Here is a 24090-nt window from a genome sequence, read left to right as displayed (position 1 = left end):
CAACTCTGCTCAGTTCAGACAGAATAGGACTTCTTATTGTTGGAGGTGGGGAAGGTACCTACAACAAAATGCTCTTTAAATGTGAGTAAAGCTGCCTGTGTGTGGTAAGGGCATTTTTCTAGGGACAGAATCCAGGGCTTCCTTTGGGCCTTCAAGGAGATCTCTGATCCTTGAAGAATTCAGTCCAGTGGCTCAAGGATTCTGGTGGATTAATGTGTGCTCTCTCTCTCTCTCTCTTTTTTTTTTTTTGCATTTTAAAGGCAGATCAGGAGCGGTGCCGAGAAAAATTTCCTTACTAGATGACATTTCATCGCAATGTCCGATCGTTTGGGGCAAATAACCAAGGGCAAGGATGGGAAAAGCAAGTATTCGACTCTCAGCCTGTTTGATAAGTATAAAGGAAAATCAGTAGACGCGGTCAGATCCTCAGGTAAGAACGGGTGTGGAGGCCAGTTCTCTATGCTTTTCTGTACATGAGAAACCCCAGGTCAGGAACAGTGAAGACCCAGAGTCCCCACCTGGTCAGACCACCTTCAGGGTGTGCAGTGGTCACCTGGCAGTTCTGGGGATGCAGAATCGCTCCCCTGCTCCTGTTTGGTGTCTGATTTCAGAGCTTGATATCCTGACTCTGCCTCCCTGGGATTGTGTCCTCCTCTGTCTTATCTCCTGGAAGCTGGGATCCTTTTCCCCACCATGGGTAGACTGGAACTTCATTTGCATTAGTTACCCTGTTTTAGGCTTCCTGGTTCTGACATTCTGGAACTTGGTGGGAAAACTTTGTACTGTCCACACATCCTGGGAGCATTTGGAGAATGTGGAGGTTTCTGCTCATGCCTGGCCTGGGGCCAGACGAAGGCTACCCTTTCCATCCTGCCCAAGCAGCCTCAGCTTGCAGAGATGTGGCTACCATGTGGGGTGGAGGTTTTTGGGCCTGGCTCCCTGCCCATGGCATAGACTCCCTGCGCCTGCACCTGTCTGCTAGTAAAAGGAAAGCCCCTGCGCAGATCTCAGCCACTCCCATGGCTCTGAGGCTGGGGCAAAGGGCTTGTAAAATGGCTGAAGCAGCTCCCAGACTGTTTGGTCTGTTTGCATGCAGGCTGCCCTTTGTGTCTGTCTTGTTGTCTTTGTCATTATTGCTTAAAGCTTGAAAGAGCAGTTGACTGACCGGCCTCTTTGCTTTTGAAACTTGTCTATCCCCACCCCTATCTTCCTGTAGTTATTCCTAGACATGGCTTACAGAGTCTCGGGAAGGTTGCCACAGCCCGGCGCATGCCACCGCCTGCAAACCTGCCAAGCTTGAAGTCTGAGAACAGAGGAAACGACCCCAACATCGTTATAGTTCCCAAGGACGGGACGGGATGGGCAAACAAGCAGGATCAGCAAGACCCAAAGAGGTGAGAGCAGAGGGGGCCGGCGTGGGTGGGGAGCTGGAGCCTCATAGAGTGCTGCCTTTCCTTCTGTAGAAGGCAATGGCAGAGCTGGAGAACCTGGGAGAACCCAGAGGAAGCTTCTTTTGCCCTGACTCTTGCTGCTTACTTGTTTCTCTCTCCCTGCTTTCATTTTTCCTGGCTTTTGGAGCTGATGCAGCACGGTTTCTATGGGCTGCCTTGTCCCCAGGGACCATTGTCCCCTGTGCCTTATTAGGAAGGGCCTCATCACCCCAGAGGAGCTTATGCAATGCCTCAGTGTCAGTTCGTGAGCCAGTAAGGGCCACTGTGGGGAGGGGAGGTGCTCGAGCACTTTGTTCTGGTGGTAGTCCCTGAATGCTGGACTCTGGCTGGGGGAGGAGGCTGTCTTCCCAGTTTCGGGGCCAGCAGCTTTCCACATAGACTACTCTAGTTAGTTGCTCCAAACGGACCCAGTTAAGAAAAACAATCCAGAATCCTCATTATTCAGGGTTGGTATGCAGCCTCCCAGTAGGCTCACACCACTGCCAGCACAGCACTTATGGGAGCCTTAGGAGGCCCAGGGTCTGGCACAAAAATCATCATTAGAGCAACAGAACAACTGTTGTGGCTGCTGTTGCGTGGTGGGGCCGGTTCTAACTCTGCCTCAGGCATGTAACCTCCCACCTGAGCCTGTGTTCAGCTCCTTCCACTGTGAGTCTTCCCCACTGGGCACCAGCCAGCCATGAGGGTGGCTAGGAGAGGGGATTTGAGATTTGTACTGAGGGGATCAGAGAGGCACAGGACCTCACGAGTAGGGCTGGCCGGTAGGACACTGCTCCTAGGGTTTGCCTGTTGGGGACTGAGAACAAAATGGTCTGGGGTCTCCTACATCTTCTTGCCCTCAATCTCTTCTTGTGCTTTGGCTGCCGATGCTCAGGATCCAGAGAGTAAAAGTGACCTAGAGTGCCGTCTTGCAACCAGTGTCCCTTTCTCTTACTGGAAATGGCCACAGTAGCTTTTTTTAGAGCAAGAGTGTGTGCATGTGAGAATGGAACTGGGACTGGGAGGGGGGAGGGGCAGAGAGAGAGAGAGAGAGCGAGAGAATCCGAAGCAACCTCTGTGGTCAGTGCGGAGTCAGGCATGGGGCTCAATCTCAGGATCCTGAGATCCTGAACTGAGCTGAAACCAAGAGTCAGACGCTCAACTGACCGAGCCACCCAGGCACCCGCAGCCGTGGCAGCTTTTGTAAAACCTCCCTGCAATTACTTCAGATAAGATGTACAGAGTGAGCAAATAATTCAGTCAAATGAACATAAAGTAGTAATAACCAAAATAGAGTCTGAAAGCTGTTTTTAGAAATTTTATAATGGTTTGTTTAGGGGTCATATAGGTTGATGGTAAGGCCTTACTTTTAGGATCAGCCAGGCCACTTACTACTAGCTTTATGGAACCTGGGGAAATTATTTGATTTGTGAGCTCCAGGGTCCTTCTGTGAAGTAGGAATAGTACCTGGTTGGTTTCAGGAAATAGACAAGGTAACACAGGTCAGGTACCCGGTGTAGAGGATGTGTGTGGCAGGTGTCAGCTACTGTTGTCATTCTGTTCAGATGGTAGACACTACAGAGTCTATAGTGAGTTGGATATCAGGGTACATATCAGCCTAAGTGTTGAAATGCCTCTGCCACAAGAAGTTCCAGAGAGAGAGAGGACAAGGTGTCACTCCCTCCCTCTGTGGGGTCTTGGAGTCATTGGCACAGAAAGGATCAGAAGACCTGAATGAGGCCAGTCATGCTGATGCACGTCAGCCAAGGACAAGGTAAAGACAGAACACTGGACAAGGGGCTGTCCTCTGCACTGGTCTTCTGTTGCCCTGGGCCGTGTCCTCTCTTGGGGTATCAGGGAGGTAACAGGGTGAAGGCCGCAAGTGTGGGACTCCTTGCTTAGGTTTGGAGAACACAGAAGCGATACTACCTAGATTCTTCTGTTGTAGGTAGAAGGTGAAGTGAGTGGAGATCACTGGCCTTCATTTTGTAATAATGTGAGTTCCTTGGGTCGTGTAAACTTGGAAGCATGTATGTGTGTGTGTGTGGTGTTTGGGTTACTGGTGAGCCCCTGGCATTGGGGGAGACTGGCTGAGTGGACTCCTGCACTCCTTGGGTTTCATCGTGTAGAACAAGTGACCAGAAGGCTCTGGGTGAGCAGATATCTTCCTCACAGCCCCTTGTTGCTTGTGGAGTGTCTGTTGACTGCCACATCTTTGGAGGGTGCTGGGCCATAGCTTTTTATTTTATTTTTATTTTTATTTTTATTTTTATTTATTTATTTATTTTTTAAATTTTTATTTATTTATGATAGTCACAGAGAGAGAGAGAGAGGCAGAGACATAGGCAGAGGGAGAAGCAGGCTCCATGCACCGGGAGCCTGATGTGGGATTCAATCCTGGGTCTCCAGGATCGCGCCCTGGGCCAAAGGCAGGCGCCAAACCGCTGCGCCACCCAGGGATCCCTATTTTATTTTTTTTAGGGATCCCTGGGCCATAGCTTTTATTTTTATTTTTATTTTTTTTGAGCCTTTTTTTTTTTTTTTTAAGATTTTATTTATTCAGGGAGAGAGAGAGAGAGAGAGAGAGAGAGAGAGGCAGAGACACAGGCAGAGGGAGAAGCAGGCATCACACAGAGAGCCTGACGTGGGACTCAATCCAGGGTCTCCAGGATCACACCCTGGGCTGCAGGCGGCGCTAAACCACTGTGCCACCAGGGCTGCCCAGCCATAGCTTTTAAACTTAAAAATATTTTTTGACGTAGCAGTTCCACTTCTAAGAACTTAGACTACTGAATGCACAAAAAGTGTGCAAAGATATGTATTAAAAAGTGTTCATCACAGTTTTGCCAGTACTGGGGAAAAAAATTGGGAACTGTGGCCCATCCAGTTGTACTGTGTCACTAAAACAAAGAGGTAGATACGTGTGTTATCCAGAAAGCACATTAGATATGTTAAGTAAAAAGCAAGTTACGAATTGTATGTGTGGTGTCATCCCACTCATGTTAAAAAAATACTATATAGAAAAATCTGCTTGGTGTTTCTCTCTGGAGGATGAGATCGTGACAAGTTCTGTGTTATATATATTTATAAATTTATTTTTACTCTGGACATATATTTCTTTTATAAGCTGGAAGAAAAATCACATCTCAAAGCCATCAGGCCCCCGCCCGCCTCGCACTGCTGGGAGCTGTTGGTCAGGAATATGGGGCTCAAGCCCCTTCCCTGGGCTGACTCAGTTTCCCTGTTGGCAACTCCTCCAGCACTTGTGTACAGTGAAGCCACCAGGTTTTGTAGGAGAAGCTCTGCCAGGGGCCAAGGACTGTCCTGCCCAGCAGATGGCAACTGGTAGGCCTCAGATGGGGCCCAGCTTCTCATGGGCTCCGCAGTGTTAGTCTGCCGGGGACCTTACATGCTGCTGCTGAGCCTCTGGAGGCTTGGAGGGGCCTGTGTGTGCCCACGCCTGCCTGACCTTGAGGCCCCCTGCCTTGTCTAGTTCCAGTGTGACGGGCTCTCCGCCGCCGGAGTCGCTGCCGCAGCCGGGTTTGCAGAGGCCTGTCTCCAGCTTACAGAAGCCGACACAGCCGAGCAGCCAGGAGGTAGGTGCTATATGACCTGCTCCCTCCAGAAGTAAGCCTCATGGGTGGCCATGGGACAGGAGCACAGGAAATTGTCAGGGTTCCCATGAGGTGACACGAATCTTCAGCTTTGGGAGAAAGACCCCAGATCCAGAACAGAGTACAAACACCCAATTTGCTTTCTGGTGACTTACTTTGAGGTGATGTCACTGGGTGAACTACAGGCTAGATCAGGGTCCCGTGGTTGTGCTCCATGGGGACCACAGAAAGGTTGGGGGTCAGGTGAGCTGAAAAACAAAATTAAGCAAGCTCCTTTACTGTCGGACTTCTTGCCAGCATCTTTAGAGACTGGTGTCTAAGAACACACTTTGGGAAATACTGATCTGTGACCCTTTATTTGTTGATGCATTTAAAGTATTCTCCCTGGGGGATCCTGGCTGGCTCAGTCCATGGAGCATGCAATTCTTGATCCTCAGGGTTGTGAGTTTGAACCCCAGGTTGGGTGTAGAGATTACTTAAAAAAATAAGGGCATCCTGGGTGGCTCAGTGGTTTAGCGCCATCTTCAGGAATGATCCTGGAGACCCGGGATCGAGTCCCATGTCGGGCTCCCTGTATGGGGCCTGCTTCTTCTCCCTCTGCCTGTGTCTCTCATGAAAAAAAAAAAAAATCTTAAAAAAAATAAAATCTTATAAATAAATAAACACCCCAATAGTGCTTTCCTAAACAGAAAGTCAGGATTTTTTTTTTTTTTAAGATTTTATTTATTCATGAGAGATACAGAGAGAGAGACAGAAACATAGGCAGAGGGAGAAGCAGGCTCCCTGCGGGGAACCCGATGGGGGACTCGATCCCAGGACCCCAGGATCACACCCTGAGCTTAAGGCAGATGCTCAACCACTGAGCTACCTAGGCATCCCAGAAAGTTGGGATTTAACCAAGGAAGGGCTCATAATGTATTCAGTCCATCGGTATCTGTGGATTTCAAGGATCAGCAGGAGGATATGCTTAGCTGGGAGCTAGAAATCTAGATGAGACATCTGCAGATCTTTTAGAAGACCACAAGACGTGTAGACAGATACCTAGCATTTAGCAGCTCACTGGAAAACAACCTGCACTACTGTATTTTAGTTTTGTACTGTTCCCTGGGCAACAGAAGGTCTGAGGTGTCCTCTCCAACCACTGGGGAGAGTGTATGGCTCTGCCAGAGGGCACCCTCCCCCCCCAACACTGAATACTGAAATTAAAGAAAAAGGTAAAAGAAGTCCACATTCATGGGAAGCTCTGTATTCATTGGCCTGAATCTACAAGTGCCTGGTGCCTAGTCTGGGGACAGAGTTGAGTTCGAATCTGTCTCCTGGAATTTGAAGCTAAGAGATTGAGGGGAGCCTTGGTTGTACAGGCCTTGCTGTATGTCAGACTCCGCATTGGAGCTGCTGAAAATGTGTCTGTTCCTGTACCCCGGTGCTGTAGAGTCTGGATTAGGACCTGGTGTGGTCCTGGCATTGTTGAGAAAATCTGCTGAGGGTCAGAGCCTTGTCTTGGGACCAGCATGCTGGTCACCCTGCCCAGGGCTCAGCTCTTCCCACATAGTGGTGGTGGGAAGGGACTCCCAGTGGTTCCCAGTCCCCAGAGCCTTGCCCCAGAGGCAGGACAGCATATCTGCCCTTGTCAGAGTTATGGCAGGGTGGCAGTATTAGTAACGCTTCTTGGCCTTGGAGCCATCCTCTTCTCATTTGATGCGTTTGGTGGGTGAGGGCAGGGGCATCTTGGTGCTGGCTGTAGACACTAGTTGGGAGGCTGTGGGACGGCAGGGCCCTGGTGCTCCTGTGCTTCCTGGGGGACCAGCCAGCCCTAGCTGGCTGTTACATCGTGTTACATCGGCTGTTACAGCCGTGTTACATCCCTGGCACATCCCTTCTGTGGTCTGTGTGCAGGGGCCTGTGGCCATCCTAAGGCACTCAGGGCAACTTCTAATAAATAAATGGATAGTTAGACCTGGTCTGCTCTGTACGGAAAGCAAGAGAGCTGGCCATCTAAGCCCTGAGTGTGGTGATGCTGGTGGTGGGAGGGGGTGGGGACAGGAAAGAGTAATAATTTAATGTGAGGTCTGACCCAGTAAGTGCTGAAACGTCATGCTGCACCAGTTTTATGTATTTTTACCTTCAGTTGAATGTTGTTGGAGAAAGGCAGGTGGGCTCAGTGGCTGGGGACTCGATGGGGCTTGGGACACAGGCTGAGCAGGGACAAGTCCTTGTCCTGCTCTCCTAATTGAGACTAGTCTCTCCTTTCTGAGCCTCATTTGGAATAGGACTAGAACCTTCCCAGAGAGTGGGAGGTTTTGCTCAGGTGGGGTGTGCCTAGCATAACACCTTGCCTGCAGTGAGCTTTCCACACAGCTCCGAGGATTGCGTGTGAGCCAGGCAAGTCCAGATTAGTGGAGGAGGAAGGCCTCACTTGAATAGTTGTGTCTTATAGAATGACAGTAATTATGGAAAGTAGCGTAGTGGCCCATCCAGTGAAAGATCAGGCATGCCGGGTTTCCCATGCTGATGCTCTTCTATTAGTGGTGCACGGTTTTTTGGACACATGCTGGAATTGAGATCTAGTCTTTATCTCTTGAGCAAGGCATAGTAGCTGTGTGGGTGTGAGAGGTGACCTGACAGAGTGTTCTGGAGTGCAGCGTGAAGGGGACGTGGGGTTTTGAGTCCTGGCTTTGCTGTGGGACTGGCTACGTGAACTGACCATGTCCCCTCCACCCTGATCCTCACCTTTACCGTGGGCTTGGCAGCTCCCAACGCCCTGGCTATCACACAGGTGGGAAGCTGGGTGGAAAGCAGGCCGGTTGGGCCAGCTCTATTCTCATTTCCTTCCTTCTTTCAGAACACAAATTCAGTGCCAGGTGGACCAAAGTCATGGGCACAGCTGAATGGAAAGCCAGCAGGACACGAAGGTGGTAAGTGTGGGTGGGTGGTGTTGGGCTGGGTGTGTGGGGAGGGACGAGTACCTTTTCTAGACTGTTGGGCTTGAGTCTTGGCAGCCCTGGGCCTAAAGCTTTGTGGAATTTCTCACCTGAGTGAGCTTCTGTTCCCTGGAGCCTTTACCTTTGCCCCAGGGGTGGGAGTGCTGACCCCACAAAGTCTGTCAGCTCTTTGATCTCAGAGAATGTTATTAGGAAAGACATTCCTCCTGGGGTGTGGGGGGAGGCTGGAAGCTGGTCTGAGTCGGCTGCTGCTCTGAGTCGGCTATCCCATCAGTGGAATTCAGATACCTGCTCACCGGTGTGGCTGACATGAGTCTGCTTCCTCTCTCCTGGGCCATCAAGGAGGAGGTGTTGCGAGGTGTGGTGTGAGCTTCAGGCCTGGGTTTATAAATAAGCCAGCCCTGGGAATTGAGCTGCTTGGTGTTGGATGGTGCCACTGGAGCATTCATGGCTTACACAGTATTTGTTACTGTTCATGTCGTGCCTGACCTGGGAAGCACTTGGAAGTTGTCACCAGCAGAGCCACAGCTGTGGTAGCTCCACAGAGGGAAGCGGGGTGGGAGGGTGTCCAGTTTTCAGTGACCGCTGAACAGCCTATCAGAGGGCTTCCTAGACAGGCTCAGAGCTCACCTGAGCAGAGAGGGCAGCCAGACTCTGCCCCCTGCACCCCCCGCACCCCCAACGACCAGAGAGCCCTCTCTGAGAATGCAGGCCCAGGCTCAGTGGGTGCTTTAGAGAGAAGCCAAAGATACAGATACTTCTGCGTGAGCCCTCCTAATTTGTCACTGTTAGCTCAAATATTTCCAGCACACTGCAAACCAACCTGGATGATGCCTCTGCGCTGGAAGGAGAGGGCTGCTGGTGAGAGTAGTGCACGATTGCTCGCTCTTCTGCGAAAAGCACTGGCTGTCTTTTGTACCCTTTGCCCCCAGTCCTGGCTAATGTCTCGCCTGTCCCGAACTCTCCCCTCCTTGCCCGGTGCATGTGCCCCTTCTGGATGGGAATCACTGGATGGTTGGAAGTTCTGTCCCCATCTCCGGTGAGGACATCAGTCAGCGTGCCAAAGTGCTGTCAAACACCAGCCAGTTCCAGAGGAGCTCAGGGCAGGAGAGCTTGGCCTGCATACGTATAAGGGAGCTTTATGGACTCTCTGGTCTGTGGGATGAGGTAAAGGGGGCAAGACAAGCACGGGGTGGGGGGATGAGTGGGGCGGTGACAAGTATTATAGTTCCCTATAATTAGCTCTCTTTAAAGAGGCTTTATAAAGAGCATTCATTAGACTGATTTTACAGTGGTCTTTGCTTTCTAAAGCCTTTATTCTGTAAGGTTAGAACTTTAAGCAAATCAAATGTATTAATTTGTATTTAAGAAGAACTACAGAAGTTAAAAAAATACTAGTGTGAATTGGCACAACCCCTGTGGAGGGCAGCTTGGTCCTGCCTCTCCAGATACTAATAGCGCACCCTTTGACCTGGTAGTTCCACTGTGCGGAAATTGCCCTAGAATACTTGCCTGTGTGAGAAATGACATATATACCCGATACTCATAGCAACATTTTTTTAATATGGTCATTTATTTTTTAATATGTCATTTATTTATGAAAAAGAGAAAGGGAGTTGAGAGGCAGAGGGAGAAGCAGGCTCTCCATGGAGCTGAGAGCCTCATGCAGGGCTTGATCTCAGGACCTTGGGATCATGACCTGAGCAGAAGGCAGACACTTAACTGACTAAGCCACCCAGGCGCCCCATCATTGCAACATTGTAATAGCAAAAGATTGGAAATAATCACTTGAAATGTCCATCAGATTTTGGTGCTTTCATGAATTACTACCAGCCTATAAGGAGAAAAAGTGCTTTTCCACGGGTCTGGCAAACTCTCTAGGGTGTATGATATATTCTTAAGTGAAAAAAAGGGCAGAGTAGTATGTATAGTATGTTACTGCCATTCATGAAAAAAATTCAGATGAGGGAAAATATACTTCTAAAACATGTATGTGCATTAGAAAAGCATCTCTGGAAGGAAGCCTCAGAGGAAGGGAGGAGTGGAATTGGAAGCAGCCTGTTTTGTGAGGGTGTAGGAAGTAGGCAGGTGGGGGTACGGGCGTGGGAGTGGGGGAGGGTTTGTTCATACCTTTCTCCAGCTGCTTTTGATCCTGTGATTGTATTTCCTATCAAAACTAAGATGTGGGGCACTTGGGTGGCTCAATGGTTAAGCATCTCCTTTCAGTTCAGGCAAATAAAGATTTTATTTATTTATTCATGAGAGACACACACAGAGAGAGAGGCAGAGACACAGGCAGAGGGAGAAGCAGGCTCCATGCAGGGAGCCTGATGCAGGACTCAATCCTGGATCTCCAGGATCATGCCCTGGGCTGAAGGCAGACACCCAACTGCTGAGCCACCCAGGCATCCCATAAATAATGTCTAAAAGCAAAACAAAACAAACTAAGCCATGACTTAGAAACTAATTCCAGAACATGACAAAATCCTCTGAGAACATCTGATCATTCATCATCGGGGAGGCAGTAGAACCCAGGAGCCCAGGAGGAGGGACAGAGGCGTCCAGGGCGCAGGCAGGGGGCTGGGGTGGCAGCAGCCCTCAGCCTGCCTCCTGTACTGTGGCCACAGGCCTATGGTGCATTGGGGCTATGGGTGCTTGACAGTGTTGCTCACAAACATGTTCATGGCTCTGCACTTCTGAAGGGCTCTTCCTGAGTTGATAGACCCCTCCGTGTGGTCTGTTGGGTGGCCTTGGGCCTGTTTCAGTTGGATCAGCCCCAGGGGGCCAGACTGGTGTGAACAGACACCAGAGGCTTGTGGCTTGTGGGCTCTGGTGTGGCAGTGGCCCCTTGCTGATGGCTTCTGGAACCCTAGGAAAGCCCCTGATGTTCCTGCCTCAGAGTCTCAACGGCAGAGAACACATGGCCCAAAAGATTGGTACTGAACGTGCTCTAGAGAGCACTGCAGCCGTAAGGAACGCTACTGCTTTAGTCTGGGATTCTGAGTTCTTCCCTTTATCTTTCTTATCTGTGGAGGGCAAGTTTAATTCCCATGTAGAGTGAGACCTTCGTGACTGCTAAGGCAGAAAAAAGTACTGTTTGTTTTTAAGCTTCCAATCTGTGTTTTTAAAGCATAGCTTTAATATATCCTCCTTGCCAGTGGTTTTTGTTAAAAAATGCTCAAGCAACTGTGAGTCGAAGGCCCCCTCACACAGTGGCAGTTTCTTTGTGACACTTGGAGATTATCTGTCAGGTTGTCCTCCTGGCAGGTTTATTTGACCCTGGACCTTTTTACTAAGTGGAGTAGTTTGCACTAATCCCAGCTGCGTGTTTCTGGCCAGGTCCCTGCCGTAGTTCACGGGTCCATGAATCAGTAATTCCGAGAATGATACTGGTCGGGGGTGGGGGTGGGAATTGGGCTCTGCTGTCTAGGGAACAGGCATAGCATGGCTGGACATTGTGCTGTGTACTGCCACTGTTGTGTTAAGTTTATATGGTGCTGGGCATTTGGTCCAGATAAAAGCACTAAATGCCACCCTGGACCCTAAAAAGGCACCATTTTGTCTGAAAGATGATTTCAGGTTCCTGATGCTAAGCGCTGGGAGGAACTCCCACAAAGTTAAGGAAAGGTTTCTTCTCCAAGGAACCTATAGCATTGGGGAGTGGATGGGAGAGGGAAGGAATGAACAGATCCCAGGATCACAGGACTGAGATGTTTCTTGCTCATGAGGGTAGATCTGGGGTGGAGGCCTTGGAGGGGGGGGGATGATTTGCTGCCATTACCTCCACACGAAAGCAGCTCACCTCCCTGGGCTGATTTCCCTGAAGACTTTCCTGCCCTTTTTTAGGAGTGGGGAAGGCTCTGGGCTGGGGCAGCTGTGATCTGCTCTCCCTTATCCTTTGTCAGCAGCCCAGCAGATCATCTGCATCTGGCTTTCCTTGTCCCCTGGGGAGCGCACTTAATAGGAGCAGGCTCCAGGTGGGATCCAGGCAGCGTGGCTTCTGACCCATGGGGCAGCAGAGGCCCTCTGCACCGTTCACCGAGCCCTCTGCTTTTCTCGACAGGTTTAAGGGGCTCAAGCCGACTGTTATCCTTCTCTCCCGAGGAGTTTCCGACGCTGAAAGCAGCTGGAGGGCAGGACAAGGCTGGCAAGGAAAGGGGCGTCTTCGATCTGTCGTATGGGCCAGGACCAAGCCTCCGCCCTCAGAGTAAGTGCACTGTGGTCTCTGTCTGGGCACGTGTGGAAACAGTAGGCTGCCCTTCTGCCTTCTAGTGGCATGTGTGCTCTCAACGAGCTGGTGCTCCCAGGCTCCAGGCTCTCTGCCTGGAAAGTATGCTTACTGACCCTGTGCCTGTCCCCTGCCTGTGGCATCTGTTCCCTAGGCTGGTCTGGAGGTCGCTCCTCCTTTCTCCTCCTCTGAATTGAGCCAAGCCTGTCTGTCTCCCCCTGTGCTGTCATCAGACAGAAGGACCAAGGGCCCATTTGCTTCATCCCTGATTCTGGAGCTGGTTTTCTAAGCCAGGAGCTCCCAAACCTTGCTGAATCCTGTCTGGATCCTTTGGGGAGTTTGAAAAAGTCTGATTTCCAACCCTCCTCCATCCCCAGCCAAATTAGAATCTCTATTTTTTTTTAAGATTTTATTTATTTATTCATGAGAGGCACAGGCAGAGACATAGGCAGAGGGAGAAGCAGGTTCCCTGTGGGGAGCTTGTTATGGGACTCGATCCCAGAACCTCAGGATCACAACCTGAGCCGAAGGCAGATGTGCTCAACCACTGAACCACCCAGGTGCCCTAGAATATCTGTTTTTTAACATCCTCCTCTGGGGATTGTTTTGTAGCCAGCCTAGGATTGGTCTCCACAGTCCCCTCATCTCGGGTCTGGCCAAGGAGTTGGCAGGGTCATATAGCAATACTTGTAGGTAATTTTTTTTTTTTTAATGGCCTTGAGTGGTTAGAGATTAAGATTTTGTCTGGGGAAGAGATTTTCCATCTGTTCTGACTAGGGATTGTGAAATGGCTCTTGTTTGTTTGTTTGTTTGTTTGTTTGTTTATGGATGGGGGAAGGGAGGGCTTGAATAGATACTGAAACATGAGGGACTTTTGTCTGTTTGTCTTAATTAATCTGCAAGGCATCCCAGTGTCAGAACTGGCACCCTGTAAGTGAAATGATCAATAGGTGACTCTAATGGAGCATACTACCTTTTCAGTGGCCTGTGTCTGGGTTATTTCATCTGCTCCAAATAATGTAACCAAATTCCTCAAGCCAAGAATTGTAGTTTTCCGGGATCAAGCTGGGCTGCTTTGTAGAACCACAGAAGTTTAGAACTAGAAGCTGCTTTTGGGATCAGTTCCATCTCCTTATTTGAGAAGAAGAAGAAGCAGGTGTGGCCAGAAAGGTAATCACAGGACTTGCCCAAGATTGTATTCAAGGCAGTTGAATTGCTGGGAGCCAACTCTGGTTTTGTGGCTTCTGTGCTTTATCTCTTTCTCTTAGTCTCAAGTACTCAAGGACTTCATGCTTCAATTCCTAACCATACATTGGCTGAAAAAGAGCGGGCTCATGTGATTTCTCCTTTGCCCCTAATTCCCCCAGTACTTGTTAAGTTTGACAGTGGGGGGAACATCATCTTAATAGGATAGATAGGTTGGCGGGTTCAGACTGTGAGCTGCAGGAGAGCCCCCTGAGCCCGAGCAGAACAAGTGGGGGTGAAGGCCTGGGGGGGGTGGGGCCAAGGACCCTTTCATGCCCCCATTGGAGGGAGAGGGGCTCTGCTTTATCTTATGAACTGTGGAATCTTTGAGCAGAGGTGTTACTGTGAAACTGAGTTGAAACATGTCAGGACTTAACACCAGTTTTCGAGATTTTATTTTTAAGTCATCTCTACGTGACACGTGGGGGTCCAACTCACGACCCTGAGATCTAGAGTTGCATGCTCTACTGACTGAGCCAGCCGGGTGCCCCAGGACTTACCTCAGTTTTAATGTAAAGCCCAATGCTGGGCCTAGTGCTGATCCTGATGGGTCAGTGTTTGTGGGAGAAATGACCCAAGGCTGTTTTTATTGGGGCTGCCCTGATTTCTTTGTGTGTTAGATCTGTGGGTATATGTGGTTTCTGTTGACCAGCAAAGACCATGTCTTGTTTACACTTGCCTTCTCTGTGAGTGGACCTTGCTTTGTATTTCTCTTACAACCAGACTTCCCACAGCAAGTTTCTACTCATTGGCCAGGTGTCTGCCCTCCACCTTCCCTGGCAGATTCGACCACTTGACTCTTCACTTTTGGGTTTTTTGTTTTTGTTTTTGGTGAACGAGGGGGTCCCTCGACCTTCAGAACCTCACACAATCCCTCCTCCCCCTTCCTCTTTCCTCTCCCCTTTTGCCCCCTTTCAATTTCCAGATGTGACAAGCTGGAGGGAGGGCGGTGGGCGAAACATAATTTCTGCCACGTCTCTGAGCGCCTCCCCAACTGAGCTGGGCAGCAGGAACTCGAGTGCGGGAGACGGAGCCCCCTCCTCGGCATGTACCAGCGATTCTAAGGACCCCTCTCTCCGCCCGGCTCAGCCTGTCCGAAAAGGGGCTTCACAGTTCATGGGAAATGTATACCACCCACCTACATACCATGACATGCTTCCTGCTTTTGTAAGTTTTCAGAGTATGCATTTTTTTTTCCCATGAAGTTGGATTGCTCGTGTCCAGCAGAACCTCCTCTAAGTGGTTGAATGTCCACCTCAGTTTTCCTCCCAGTGTCTTTGCCCTGATAAGCCCTACCTTGAAAGTTTCCATTACTTCAGTGTTTTTCTCTGCCCCTTTTCAAATCTTAAGGGTCTTCGGCTGCTTTCCCTGGTGATATGGATATTATTTCGGCCTTGGTTCTTTAGAGAAAGGAGAGGCAGGCATTGCCTAAGACGCCACAAGTCCCTAGGTGTACTTCCTGACAGCAGGAAAGAGATGGGGGAGACGGGGGTAGGATGAACCGGGCAGTTCCAAGACTTGCCTGTCTCTTCTTCCCAGTTTCCATTTTCCAAAACAAATTCTAATGCAGGTGGAACTTAGAATTTAAACCATTATCAGAAAATCCTATTCATTGATGTTATGTTTCAGATGTGTTCACCGCAGTCATCAGAGAACCAGGGTACAGTGGAACGAGGATCTTTTCCCCTTCCCCAGCTCCGTCTTGAACCCCGTGTTCCCTTTAGACAATTCCAGATGAATGACCAAGATGGGTAAGGCTACTGTATTATAGTCACATTTGTAGAGAGTGGCTCTCTCCACCCCGCTTGGGGGCATTGTGCAAGATAATGGGCTGACATATGAAGGTGCTCTGTCTTCGAGACCACAGTGGACCTGAAACCACCTCCAAGCTCCTGGGTGGGTGGGGTGGCTGGGATCTGGAGCTGAATGAGGTTGGGTTATGATTGTAAGTCCTGGCATGAGTTTGTGGCCATTGCCCTAGGTGCTAGTGCTGAGGATATGAAACTACGAAATGAGCCAGAACTGCTCTCTGGGCTGTGTTTGTTCCTTGTAGGTTTCTTTTCAAAGGAGAGGATTTAAGTCTTAAATGCAACCATGAACCTTTGCAGTTTTGGACTTATATTGGGGAAAAGTATTGGGTTTCGCTTGCATCTGTATACTTGACGTGAGGCCAGATCTTTACTCTTTTTGCCCTCGGCAGAAAAGAAAACAGGCTGGGAACAACTCGCCCCATCCGCCCGCTGAGGCAGCTGGTGGGACGGGCGCCGCGGCCCACCATCATCAATGCGGAAAACCTGAAGGGCCTGGATGACCTGGACGCTGACGCTGATGACGGCTGGGCAGGTGGGTCGGGGGCTTACAGGGCCAGGGTTGCCTCTGCCTGCCGGGCAGCAAGGTGGCTGTGTGGCCCTCAGCAAGCTGGAGTGGCACCATCCGTGGCTCGTTGCCAGCCGTTGCTTCCTCACTGAGGCCTGTCTTCTGTTGGTCTTCGGTCTTGCTCTTAGATGTGGGGAGATTTTGTTCACTTTCTCAAAAGACTTTTTAGAATGGAAAAGTTAAACAAAAGCGTAAATGGGGTAGTGAGCCCTCAGCTTCACATCCCCTAGCTTCAACGAGTATCAGCCCAATTGTTTTCTCTGAAGATTCTTTTTGTGTCTTTGCTTCCAAGTAAATTTCAGTTACTCTGAAAGATGCTCATCTTCATTGCGCAGTTCTGACAGAGAGATGCACATGTGTGGCACACCTCTCATCAAGGTGTGGAACCTTCCCCCTGCCAGCCAGCCTTCCTCCCCCGGCCTTACCCAGGGCCTCTCCTCCTCTGATCGAGGTTCCGTTAGGAATGATGTTTTCATTTGTGTTCAGCAGATACCCAGGAGTGGAATTATTAGGTCAAAGGGAAGGTGCTCGATTGGGCCTTTTAGGCCCCACCTACACCTTTCTCCCTGGTGGCCGTGCAGGTTACATTCCTTGCTGTGCAGTAGGGTTTGAGGACCAGGTTTCTCTGCGCCCTCACAAACTTCCACGTGATTAGTCTTTTTAATTTTAGCCATTCTAGTGGGTGTGTAGTGGTGTCTTATGCTTTTAATTTGCATTTTGCTGATGACTAATGATGATGAACAAATTTTCATGTGTTATTTGGCTTCTGGTGTATTTTCTTTTTTTTTTTTTTTCTTTTTTCTTTTGAGTGGCAGGATACAAGTCACAGATACAAGTCCCCTGCAACTTAATGTCTTACAAATATTTTTTCCCATTTCTTGCCTACCTTGTCTGATCTTTTTTTTTTTTTTAAGATTTATTTATTTGAGAGAGAGAGAGAGAGAGCACGCACACATGAGCATTCAAGTGGGGGGAGGGTCAGAGGGGGAATGAGAGAAAATCCCAAGTAGACTGAGCTCAACACAGGCCTTAGTCCCAGGACCCATGAGATCACGACCTGAGGTGAAACCAAGCAAGAGTCAGATAGTTAGCCAACTGAGCCACCCAGGCACCCCTTGTCTGTTCATTTTTTTTAGCACTGTTTTGATGACCCAAGGTGTTTTATTTTGATGAATTTTAATTTATAAATTTGGGGGTTTTATAGTTATTTCTTTTGTGTCCTGTCTAAAAATCTTTTTCTCTCCTTGACAGCAGAGATACTCCCCTATTTTCTATCGTTTCAACTCTTACTTTTGGGTCTGTGGTCTATGTTGAATTAATCTTTGTGCATAAGCTAGGAGTCCAGGCTCGTTTTCATCCGTAAGGATATTTAGTGGTTCTGCACCGTTTGTTGTTTGGGCTTTCCTCTCCCTATTGCATTGTTTTGGCACCTTTGCCGAAAATCAATTGACCAGATAAGTGTGGGTCTATTTTTGGACCCTGTTTGTTTCCTTAATGTATTTATTCTTCCTTATGCCGATACCACACTGTAGCTTTATAGTAAGTCTTAAATTCAGGCACTGTAAGCTTTCCAGCATTGTTCCTTTTCAAGATTGACTGTTTTTTTCAAGGTTATTTGACTGCAAGATCTTTTCATTCCCATATAAATTTAGAATCAGCCTGTCAGTATTTACAGAAAGCCTGCAGGCATTTTGGTTAGGACTGTGTTGAATGTATTGCTGGATAAATACCTTAATTTTGAATCTTCCATCCGCGAACTGGTTGAATCAGACTACTCTTAGCTTTGTTTCAGTGTTTTCAGTGTGGAGGTCTTGAACATCTTTTGTTAAGTTTATCCTAAGTATTTGGTGGTTTTTTTTTTTTAAAGCTTTTATTTATTCATTTATGATAGACTTAGAGGGGGCGGGGCAGAGACACAGGCGGAAGGAGAAGCAGGCTCCATGCCGAGAGCCCTACGTGGAACTTGATCCTGGAACTCCAGGATCATGCCCCGGGCCAAAGGCAGGCGCTAAACCACTGAGCCACCCAGGGATCCCCAGTATTTGGTGTTTTTTGATGCTGCTGTGCCTGGCATTGATTTTAAAATGTAATTTCAAAAATAAAATAAAATAAAATAAAATAAATAAAATAAAATAAAATAAAATAAATAAAAAATAAAATAAAATATAAAATAAAATATAAAATAAAAAAATGTAATTTTTTTTTTTTGTTTCGTGTTGTAAACGGTTGATCTTTGTGTATGGACCTACCAGGCACTTTGCTGAATCCTACTGATTAGTTTTAGTTGATTTCTTAGAATTTTCTACATAAAGCATCTTGTTGCCTATAAATAGGGGCATCTTTGTGTCTTCTTTTCAGATTATATGCCTTTTATTTCTTTTTCTTGCTTAAATACAGTGTGGTACTTCCAGTACAGTGCAGTGTTCAAGTTCTTTGTTCCTGATCTTGGGGAGAAAGTGTTTGTGTTTCACCTTTAAATCTTATGTCAGCTATAGGATTTTGGGTGTTCTTTATTAGATTGAAGGGTTTCCTTTTATTTCTAGTTTGCTGAGTGTTTTGTTCTCTAAGTCATGAATGGATATTAAACTTTGTTGAATAACTTTTTCTGTGTCTGTGATCGTAAGATTTTTTTCCTTTGTTTTGGTAATCTAGAGGACTGGATTGATTATTTAATTATTTATTTATAATGCTAAACCAACCTTAAATTCCTATTGCTCCACCTTTATGTATGACTAGATTCAGTGTACTTATATTTTATGAAGGTTCTTGGTGTCTACATCTATGGTGAATACTGGTCTCTGATTTTCTTTTAATATCTTTTTTATTTTTTGTTTTTGTTTTTGTTTTTTAAGATTTATTTATTTATTCATTCAGAGAGAGAGCGAGAGAGAGGCAGAGACACAGGCAGAGGGAGAAGCAGGCTCCATGCAGGAAGCCCGATGCGGGACTCGATCCCGGGTCTCCAGGATCACAACCCCGGCTGCAGGCGGCGCTAAACCGCTGCGCCACCAGGGCTACCCTCTTTGTTTGGTTTTGATCTTGGGTTATGCTGGGCTTGTAGATGAGTTGGAAAATGTTCCTTCTCTACTTTTTGGAAGAGCTCTGTAAGTTTGGTATTATTTCTCACATAAATGCTTGATAAAATTCACTAGTGAAATAATTTGACCCTGGAGTTTTCTTTGTGGTAACTTTTGTGATAATAGATTTAATTTCATTGATTATAGAGGTGCTCAGATTTTCTTTGTTGTTTTGTGTCAGTATTTAATAAGTTATATTTTCAAGCGATTTGTTTCTTTTTTTTAGTATTATTTATTTATTCAAGGGAGACAGAGAGAGAGAGAGAGGGAGGGAGGGGCAGGGACACAGGCCGAGGGAGAAGCAGGCTCCACGCAGGGAGCCTGACATGGGACGTGATTCCAGGTCTCCAGGATCATGTCCTGGGCTGAAGACGGCGCTAAACCACTGGGCCACCGGGGCTGCCCGATTTGTTTCTTTTGAGTTGAATTTATTGGTATAAAGTTGCTGATTGCATTCCTTTTCTTTTTTGATGTCTGTGGGCACTGTAGTGATAGCCTGTCTTTCGTTCCCAATAATTGGGTAATTTTTATTTTCTCTCTTTTTCTTATTCACTTCTGCCAACAACTTACTCTTTTTATTAATCTTTACTAAGAGGAAGTTTGGGGCTTTAATTTTCTCCATTTTGGTGGATTGTTTTCTATTTTATTTATCTGTTCATTTTAATTATTAAAGCTTTCTGGATTTATTTTTAAAGATTTTATTTATTCATGAGAGACACAGAGAGGGAGAGACAGAGACACAGGCAGAGGGAGAAGCAGGCTCCATGCAGGGAGCCCAATGTGGGACTCGATCCCGGGACCCCAGGATCACACCCTGGGCCGAAGGCAGGCGCTAAACTGCTGAGCCACCCAGGGATCCCCCGCTTTCTGGATTTTTAATTTAATTCTTTTATAGTCTGAGAGCATACACTGTATGATTTCGGTTTTTCAACTTATTGAGACTTATTTTATGACCAGGACATAGTTCAAGTGCATTTGAAAAGAAAGTGTATTCTGCAGTTGACCATCATGTTCTGTAAATATCAATTTAGTTACAGTCAAGGTGGTTGAAGTGTCCTTCAGATCTTATATACTTGTATTTTTGTCTAATTCTCTTAGGTACTGAAAATGAGGTATGGAATTCTCCACTGTGACTGGATTTATCTGTTTCTCTGCTTCATTGGTTTCAAAGCTGTTATTAGGCATATGCACATTTCTAATTTTTCTGACATATATTGATCCTTTAGATGTCCTATATCACTAGAAATGCGAGTTTCTTTTGTCCCATGTTAAAATCTTTGCTCTGGTGTTACTGTTTTCATGTGTGTCTTTTTTTTTTTTTTTCTTTAATCCTTTTCCTTTCAACCCAATTGTGTTGAAAGGAAACACTTTTTCATCAAATCTGCCTTGTAATTATATTGGACTTTCTGTTTTCTTTTTTAAAAGATACAGTTTGTAGAACAAATTTCACATACCATTAAATCCATTCTTTTTTTTTTTTTTTTTTTTTTTTTTTTTTAAAGATTTTATTTATTTATTCATGATAGACACAGAGAGAGAGAGGCAGAGACACAGGCAGAGAGAGAAGCAGGCTCCATGCACCGGGAGCCTGACGTGGGATTCGATCCCGGGTCTCCAGGATCGCGCCCTGGGTCAAAGGCAGGCGCTAAACCGCTGCGCCACCCAGGGATCCCTAAATCCATTCTTTTAAAGTCCACAATTCAGTGAATTTTAGTACATTCCCAAGTTTGTGCAGCCATTTTCCACTGTCTAGTTCCAGAATATTTCCATCACCCACAAAAGAAGCACTGTACCATTAGCATGCATTCCCAGTTACCTCCTACCCCCACACACATCCTCTGGCAATTTACTTTTTCTAATTTACTTTTTCTCTCTGTGGTTTTGCCTATTCTGGACATTTCTTTTTTAAACTTTTTTTTTTTTTTATTTTTTATTTATTTATGATAGTCACAGAGAGAGAGAGAGAGACAGAAACACAGGCAGAGGGAGAAGCAGGCTCCATGCACCGGGAGCCCGATGTGGGACTCGATCCGGGGTCTCCAGGATCGCGCCCCGGGCCAAAGGCAGGCGCCAAACCGCTGCGCCACCCAGGGATCCCTCTGGACATTTCATATAAATGGAAGCACACAGTATAGTAGTGTGTGTGACCTTTTGTGTCTGACTTCTCTCACTGAACATGTTTTAAAGATACATCTCATGTTCATTTTCATGGCCAAAATACCGTTCCCCTGATTGGATCTCCCACATTTTGTGTGCCCACTTCTCCGATGATGGGCACTTTCTGTCCCCCTGAGGCTTGGCAGTGCCCTAGGGCACAGCAGCAGCTCATACATCCCATTGGCCAAGTCTCTTTGTTGCCTGGTTGGACCCCTGTCTAGTTTTGCCTGCTATTTTGTTCACCCTTCCATACCTTTTACCACATTTGTAAGATATTTTGTCCAGATTGAAGACCTGTTATCTGTGGAAAGCTTAATCTGACCAGGCTGCTTTGCTGTCACCCAAAGCCATAGCTGTCCCTCACCTTATCCATGGTGTCCGTCATGATAGCAGTTGGCCAGGTTGCCCTCCCCCTTGATTGAGCCAGTATAAGCCCTGACTGGAGGAAACCCCCAGGATGGCGCTCTTAGCACTGCTGAGACTTGGCTCTTTCTTGGTCTCCCTGTTGTAGGCCTTCATGAGGAAGTGGACTACTCAGAGAAACTGAAGTTCAGTGATGATGAAGAGGAGGAAGAAGTTGGGAAGGATGGCAGGCCTAAGTGGTAAGGATCCCCCCATCCTTCTTACTGTAGCCAGATGCACACGCATCTGATGTTACTTATTGGTACAGCCGTGTGCTGGTCACCATGCCAAGTGCATTTCCTGGTCACAAGCAGCCTCATAGGGGCAGATATGGTTTCCATGCTGCTGATGGGACAGCTGTGTGGGACTGGAGCCAGAGTGTACATCCCGGCACGCTTGGCTGGCTGGCTGGCTGGCTGAGTCCTAGTGGTTTTAATCACTGTGCCAGTATTTTCCTGAATGAGTTTGGACACCACTTGTTCCACAGATCACTTATGAATCTGGTGCCCAGAAAGGTTTCTCTGGCTAGGCAAGTTTGGGATACTATGGGGTTCAACTTACTGCTTTACTCCAAGGCTGCCCAGAGCCAAGGGTATGTGTGCTGGAGCATGTTGGGGATCTTTGAGAGATATGGGAGAAGCGCTGAGTGGGGTATACCATATTTCCTGAACTTACTTGACCATTTCATTTTTTTCTGCCTTTTTTAGATTATTTCATTGGACTAATTTACCTATAATGCTCTTTGGAAAATACTTCATTGTAGTTTGGTCCCTCTAGTTTTGGTCCCTCTAGTTTTTGGTCTTAATAGCAATAGATTGATTGTCTAGTACTTTTTTTAAAATTCATTTTTAAAGTAAACTCCACCCCTAATGTGGGGCTTGGAGTCTTAACCCTGAGTTCGAGAGTCGAATGCTCTACCAACTGAGCCAGCCAGACTTCTAACTAGAGCTTTAACTAACTAGAGCTTTTTTTTTTAGGAAAGATTTCATTTATTTATTTGAGAGAGAGAGAGAGCACACACAAGCAAGGGAGGGAGAAGCAGACTCCCCGCTGAGCAGGGAGCCCTGATTTGGGGCTTCATCCCAGGACGGGATGATGACCTGAGCCGAAGGCATATGCTTAACCCACTGAACCACCCCGGTGCCTCTGGCTAGTACTTTTAAAATAATACCTATGGCTGCTTTAATTTGCTTTTTGACCTATTTTTTTGAATACTAGCAAACATGAATGCTTTCCTTTGTATGGAGTTGCTTATTTCATTTGTATATTTATTTATTAGACTTATTATTATCTGCTTTAAAATGTGATTAGTGTTTTATATCCTTTAGATATTAATGCTTTGATGGGTTTCCATTTGTCGACTTTATTGTCAATAACCAAATGTCTATAGTTGAGTCTGCCGCTCTTTTTCTTTGTATTCCGTGTCGGTTGCTTCAGAACCCTTCTTCTAAAAGGAATGGGGAGTGACCTTCTGCTACTTTTTCTCCTATCCACAAACAGTTAACTAATTGAAGCTTCTCTAATTTATTTTAATACTGTTTGGTTTTAACTGAAGCTTTGAGTGCACTTGAGAAATATCTGTGGGTCAGTTCTTGGGACCCTAAGCCCAGAAGAAATGGTGAGCAAGAATTTAAATCAAAGGGAAAGACATAAGATTTTACAGACTCGAGAAAGCAGTAGGACACTCTGTTCCTTATCTCTTATAGCTAACGTGAATGAAGTATTCAACTGAACGAGTTAAGAGTGGATTTGGACACAGTTTTACTGCTGGCTGTGACCAAGGATATCTCAAATTGAGAGTCCCCAAAGCATTCCCTCCCTGAACCTACACTTTTTCTGGGGGTTCTTTGGGTTGATTATGAGTCTCTTGCTCCAGGCTCCCGGGTCTTCCTTACATCTTCTTTGTCTCCCTGTCCATGATGGGTTCCCGACACTCCCCTGGACCCTGTCCCTTCCTGTTCATTGTCTCTGGGCCATTGGGACCACATCCTTTCTTTTCTGGACTATTCAGAGGGTAGCCAGTTTGTGTTCTCTCTCCACATTGTGCCTTAGTCATCTTTCCTGGTGGGTCAGGAGCCTTGTGTGGTCTTGGCGCCCCTCAAAGTGGTGTCAAGAGTGGTTGCTGCCCTGCTGTGATCTAAGCCACCTTACCAGCCTCATCTTCCCTCTACCCTCCCTACATGTGTGCACATGGAGACATGCAGACACATACATACTCATGACACCTGACTCCCTGCTGTTCTCTGAACTCCTTGATGTGTGTCTGGGGCTCTTTTTACACAAAAGATGTGCTTGGTCACCGCATACACATTTTGCCCTTGTGCCTTGGTTGCTCCTGCAGCATGTAAAGCACTGCACAGATCTCCACTCCCTTCCAGCCTCTGTTTGGAACCCCTTCTCCCCTTTATCATACTGCATCTGCTTGGCTTCCTCCTCTTGCTCTCTGTATTATGGCATCATTTAGTGAGCTGTCTTTTGCTATTTGGAGGAAAATTGAATACCTCCTTTATACAAAGCGCAGGGAAGGAGCCAAATTCTAAGGAGAAAGACCTTCATCTGGGATTCTGGGTTCAGATCTGTTCACTCTTCCTGGGAAGACCACTCCCCAACCTTTATGAG

At 47.1% G+C, this 24090-nt stretch overlaps 1 protein-coding gene across 1 annotated transcript in view; it reads left to right on the top strand.

The window, feature by feature from the left end:
* PRRC2B (proline rich coiled-coil 2B) overlaps nt 1-24090 on the top strand; it is a 90246-nt gene that overhangs the window by 28134 nt on the left and 38022 nt on the right. The window contains 9 exon segments of the mRNA XM_025475522.3: nt 261-430; nt 1217-1394; nt 4924-5026; nt 7887-7959; nt 12050-12193; nt 14385-14626; nt 15089-15210; nt 15660-15802; nt 21581-21671. Of these exon segments, the coding sequence (XP_025331307.2) occupies nt 316-430; nt 1217-1394; nt 4924-5026; nt 7887-7959; nt 12050-12193; nt 14385-14626; nt 15089-15210; nt 15660-15802; nt 21581-21671 (1211 nt within the window). The 5' untranslated portion in view covers nt 261-315.

The sequence above is a fragment of the Canis lupus genome, chromosome 9 (genome assembly GCF_003254725.2).
Source record: "Canis lupus dingo isolate Sandy chromosome 9, ASM325472v2, whole genome shotgun sequence".
Lineage (NCBI taxonomy): Eukaryota > Metazoa > Chordata > Mammalia > Carnivora > Canidae > Canis > Canis lupus.
Note: the sequence above shows the minus strand (reverse complement) of the source record. Positions and strands in the feature narration are given on the sequence as shown.